Source organism: Hermetia illucens, chromosome 2 (genome assembly GCF_905115235.1).
Source record: "Hermetia illucens chromosome 2, iHerIll2.2.curated.20191125, whole genome shotgun sequence".
Taxonomy (NCBI): Eukaryota; Metazoa; Arthropoda; class Insecta; order Diptera; family Stratiomyidae; genus Hermetia; species Hermetia illucens.
This window is the reverse complement of record NC_051850.1, coordinates 121,353,129-121,358,400: the sequence shown is the minus strand read 5'-3', so window position 1 is coordinate 121,358,400 and position 5,272 is coordinate 121,353,129. Positions and strand designations below refer to the sequence as shown.

General features: G+C 41.6%; 1 protein-coding gene across 1 annotated transcript; it reads left to right on the top strand.

Moving 5' to 3' along the window:
* Nucleotides 1-1,316: 1,316 nt before the first annotated feature.
* Nucleotides 1,317-2,439, top strand: LOC119648959 (pupal cuticle protein Edg-78E-like). The gene is made up of 2 exons (XM_038050877.1): nt 1,317-1,468; nt 1,895-2,439. Exons 1-2 carry the CDS (start codon nt 1,457-1,459, stop codon nt 2,267-2,269), a joined length of 387 nt encoding a protein of 128 aa, XP_037906805.1. The 5' UTR covers nt 1,317-1,456; the 3' UTR covers nt 2,270-2,439.
* Nucleotides 2,440-5,272: the final 2,833 nt, after the last annotated feature.

Here is a 5,272-nt window from a genome sequence, read left to right as displayed (position 1 = left end):
AACCTCTTCCTCATCGCGGACGAGGAAGACGGAAAGGGAGAGATCCATAAATAGATGGCAAGAGCGGTGGGAACGCTCGGGAAAGGGCCGGTGGACGCACAGGCTCATTCCTGCCATCAAGGAGTGGTTGGAGAGACGACACGGTGAGATTAATTATAATCTCACCCAGTTTCTCACGGGACACGGAGGATATCTCCAATACCTTCACAGGTTTAAATTGGAGACCTCACCCGATTGTCCAAATTGCAATGGAGTCCCAGAGGACCCAGAGCATGTATTCTTCCACTGTCCGAGATTTGTGGAAGAAAGGAGGAATCTAGAGGAGACTTTAGGGGAGGTGCTGGTACCAGAAAATCTGGTGCCGAAAATGCTAGCACATCAAGAGAATTGGGATGCGGTAAACTCCATGATCGCATCTATCCAAAATAAACTGCGAAAAGCAGAGGAGAGGAGAAAAACGCGGTCACGTGCGCCGCGTATAGAAGAAAGGTGACAAAGCTAGAGTGAGCTGACTCCGCCCCGTGATGTAATACCTTATGGTGGTTCCGCGGGGCTGGGAGGGAGTCGGGGGTGGTTTTAGTGGGTAAAAATCCCACACGCTGGTGTGTCCAGACCAGTGTCTTTTTGAAGATTTCCACCTCCTCAAAAAAAAAAAAAAAAAAAAAAAAAAAGACAGACAGACAGACAGACAGACAGACAGACAGACGGACAGACAGACATCGAATCGATTCTAATAAGGTTTTGTTTCACACAAAACCTTAAAAAGGAGCAAATACTCTTGTAAAGTCGAGAAAATGGGTGAAATTCTTTGTCACTAGTTTTGAACGTGGAAAAAGCTAAAGGAAAGCCAAGGTTCGAAAAAGGTGGTTTCCAGAAAACACTTTTCCTCATTTCTATTGAATAATCTTCTTTTTAGGTGGTTTTCAGTCATGTGATTGCATAGAATCATCCTATAGTGTTAACTCTAAACTATCTTCGTGGACATGCGTTAATCATATATCTCCAAAATATCACATAAAAGAAATACACTCGAGTTCGATTCAACCATTGTGCAAGATACCTTTCCGCTTAGTGTTGATGTCGTGATAATTTTAGTGAGAAAATGTTAATATTTGAATACATTATCCACAAGAGTGCTCCCGCGAGCTATCGGAGATCAAAACAAATCAACCGGTGTCGATGAATTCAGTTTTTGTGACCATACCTTACAGCCTTGATTCATCCAATTTATTTATAAAGTTTTTCTTAAGAGTAACTGCAATATTGGATGAGTTTTCCATATATGAATATTCGAAGGAGCAGCGTCCAGTTTCAAAACTTTTAATCTCTGAACAAGTCATCCTAAAAAATGCATGTATGTTAATATTTTAATATAAAAAGAGAGATGACCGTCGTTCTCAGCGTCAGTTGGTTGTTGTCTTTGGGATTAAGTGAATCATTTTAATTTGTAACCGTCATGCTCAAGTGTGTAAGTAATTTTAGTTAAAAGTGGTTAGAAAGTGAAAGTGCAATTTGGTTGATTGTATGCTTTTATGGTGCACACTTGAGCTTACCGTTTCAAAAATTCGTAAAGCTTCCAAACAAACTACAACACAACTTGTATCTCTCTTGAGTAGATTCTATGATGCGACGCAATAAAAATAATGAAGAAATGTTCAAGTTACGCCCCATCTTGGACAATGTAACGAAGAGTGATCTTTTGAAATATTCATCAAAGATGTCTCCTCATATCCACTAGGACTCTAATGCGAAAAATAAATATGTTTAGAATTGAATCAAGATCTATTAAAATGACACCAATGACAGGATTCTGCACTTTTGAAAATATTTTCATCGCGAAAATCAGTCAGAGAAATGTGAAGCCGGTAATTATAAATACTGTTCTTTTTTCCAGATTGCATTGGTTGCTATATTAGGTCTAGCCAATGCTGATCATATCGAAAAGGATGCCCAAATCATCAATTACCAAAGCGATAGTCATCCAGATGGGAGCTACCAATATGCTTACGAAACAACAAACGGTATAGTTGGGCAGGAACAAGGAATTGGAGCCGTTGGAGCCAGTGGCAGTTCTCAACATGTTGCTCCTGACGGAAGTATAGTGAAACTCAGCTACACTGCTGATCATAACGGATTCATACCCCAAGGCAGCCATGTACCATTAATCCCCGAGGCCATAATCCGATCTTTAGAGTGGAATAAAGCTCACCCAGAAGAGGATAATTATCTTCATCCAGAATTAGATGGAGCACCACCAGCTCACTATTAGTTGGTTTCCTAGATTTATCATTAGTTGTATTTTAGTTAGTAGTTACTGTGATAAGGGGAATACGATTGGAGTATTTAGAGAAATAATGTATATAAGGGCACTACAAATTCTTTAATATTCTATTGAGAGGCTTTATTGGTGCCGCAGAATAAAACTCAAATACAAGTACATATTATTTCATTATTTTTCTGCTTCTACACATCTTGAACAAAAGAAACAGATTTAGAAGATGTTTAGGATATGCGAGATCCTAAGTCCACATCCACATGATGGAGTAATGCATGATGTTTTTTCGGTTAAGAATATAAAAATAAATCCATTATTCATCTCTGGTAATAATGTAGTGAAAAAAAGGCTTATATTCACACTTTTAGAATGAAATTTCCCAAGACGCTCTTCGCTTTTCCATTTGTCTTTCTCCAATCATAGCATCTATTTCTTCTTCTTTCTAAATCTTTTCCGTAACATGAAAACATCCGGATGCTATCCTTGCATTTCGCATGAACCTAACCCAAAAAAGCTGCATCTTTGGCCTTCTTATATCTTTACCGCATATGTCGAAATCATAGTTTTTAACGCCATGAAACTAGCGTTTACAAGCAAAAATTATATTTGATTATATTTTTGGGTCGACTGGTATTTCATTAGAGCATAGCTGCCAGATATTGACACTGCACAAAATTCACATAGTCATCTCGTAGTGAAATTTCACAACCAGACAATTATTTAATTCTGAAAATTGAAATCGATCCCTTGCTTCCGCTCGGAATCATGGTCAGATGATATGCGCAATTACTACAAATGTTTTGCATGTAATTTTTATACTCTATACTCATGGAAAAGTCAGGAGACCTTCTTCGGTGCAAATGAAAACATGGTCAAAATATCTACTTAAAAGTGAAATCCTTGAATGACTAGCACGGATGAAAACAGCGCGGACTGTTGGGAATGTGCGGTGCTACCTAATAAAAAGAAGCAGACTTTACCACGTACGGTGTAACTATTGTGAGCCACATAACCTCAAGGTTATTTTTGTTACCGCCCCATCCTTTGTCGCTGCACCAAAAATAACAACAAAAGTAAATACATTCACGGGGTGAATGGCAGGGGATGGTCGAGATGGTTGCGTGTCAACTTCCCGATCGTGCTACGTCGCATTCGAATCCCGGTCGTTTTGGGTGCCTGTGTTCATTAGTTGATTGTTCTTCCCATGATTTCAATATCGTCAGCTGGATGGTACCTCTCGCGTCACGAATCACTTTTCTCAGAACCAGGTTGAAAAGCATGCCCTCTGGTGCACTCTCTTGTTTTAGACCTTGAAGTCGATGAAAAGATCGGGCTACTTACTGATGGCCATTTTACAACAGCTTTTCCATCGCTTACCGAAGAGAGAAAATTTGATCTGTCGCTGATTTGCCTGGAGTGTAGCCACTTTGAAGTCGCCAAGTGACGTTCTAGGCGTCTGGCGTATCCGACCTAGTAACCTATTAGAGAATATCTTAGAAATGCTACTCTGCTACACTGCCTGATATCCCCTTTCATGTATGGCACAGATAATGCCTCTTTGCCAGTGATAAGGCATTGATTTCCTACCCCACACGTTGATTATAAGGAGATGAACCACTTGGTGTAATTGATCGCCTTTATATTTACCCAATCCGACTGTAATTCCTTTGGCTCCTGCCAATTTATGATTTTTAAGCCGATGAATTGGACGTACTCTTTCTTGCATGCTCGGTGGTGACGGAACTTGTCCGTCGTTTTCATTTGTCGGGACCTCTAATTCGCCGATATTTTGGTTGTTGAACAGTTCATCAAAATATTCAACCCATTGCTTCAATATGCCCATAAGGTCGGAAGTCAGATTACCCTCTGTATCTTGGCAGGATGAATATCGAGGTATATATGGCTTTATTCTCCTGACTTGTTGGTAAAACTTCCGTGATCGGTGCGTATTCTCAAGTTCACAGATCTATTGGTCTTGTCAGGCTTCCTATTTCTATCTGTAAAGTCGCATCACCACTCAACGGAGGGCGTTTCATTCCATTGCTAGATCGTCATCGTCGAACCAGTAGTTTTCATTTTTTACGACTAGGGCTAAATATGTTCATTGCCGCATCACTGATAACGTCCTTGAGGTGGTTGTGAAGATTTTTCGATGCTTCCTCTCCAAGATCTCTGTTGGCTGCGGTTACGGCGGCATCCGTTTCCCCCTTATAGGTGTTCCGCATGGCTTTGTTGTGGATGACTTCAATGTCTACTGTCCCCTAATTCTTAGAGGGTATTCTAGGCGGAGTTGTTTTTTTGATCCTGGAGTTCCATGCCAACCGGATGGTGATTCCAGTCTATATTAGCGTCCCTCTATGCTCTCGCATTCATCAAGGCTGAAAGGTGGTTGCAAGAGTTTCCGTCTGGAGAGGTCAATGTTTGTTTGTGGACCGCTTTACGCACATGTAGCGATCTCCTGTCCCGTGGCTCCGTTCTCAGCTCAAAGGTGATCGCCTGATTGTCGCTATACGTCCTCGCCAACTTGCCACCTCAGGGCTGACAACAGTCAGATCTATAATTGAACCGGATCCCCGTTCCAATAGGTGTTTACATAACCTTCATTGGCCATAACTTCAACTGGGCGAATGCTTCTCGTAAGCACCACCCCCTTGCGTTAGTCTCTCTGCTGGCCCACTCGATGGCTCACACATTGGAGTCACCGGCTATCACCTTAGGACCTCATCCCCTTGCGTCGTGAAGATCGTCTAACAGGTCTTCAAACTCAGGGAGTGTGAAGCCCGGCGGGGCGTGGCAGTTGAATGCAAATATGCCACTTATTTTTCCCGACACAAAGTCACCGGCTGCCTGACAGATGCTATATTGTATGGTTTGAAGACCGCACGCCCATATCACCGGTCAACCGGTCGAATACACCACCGTTAAAGTTCCTGTACGGTTCACTTATGATAGCAATCTCCATTGTGGATCCGTAAGTGATCAGCGCAAGCAAATCCT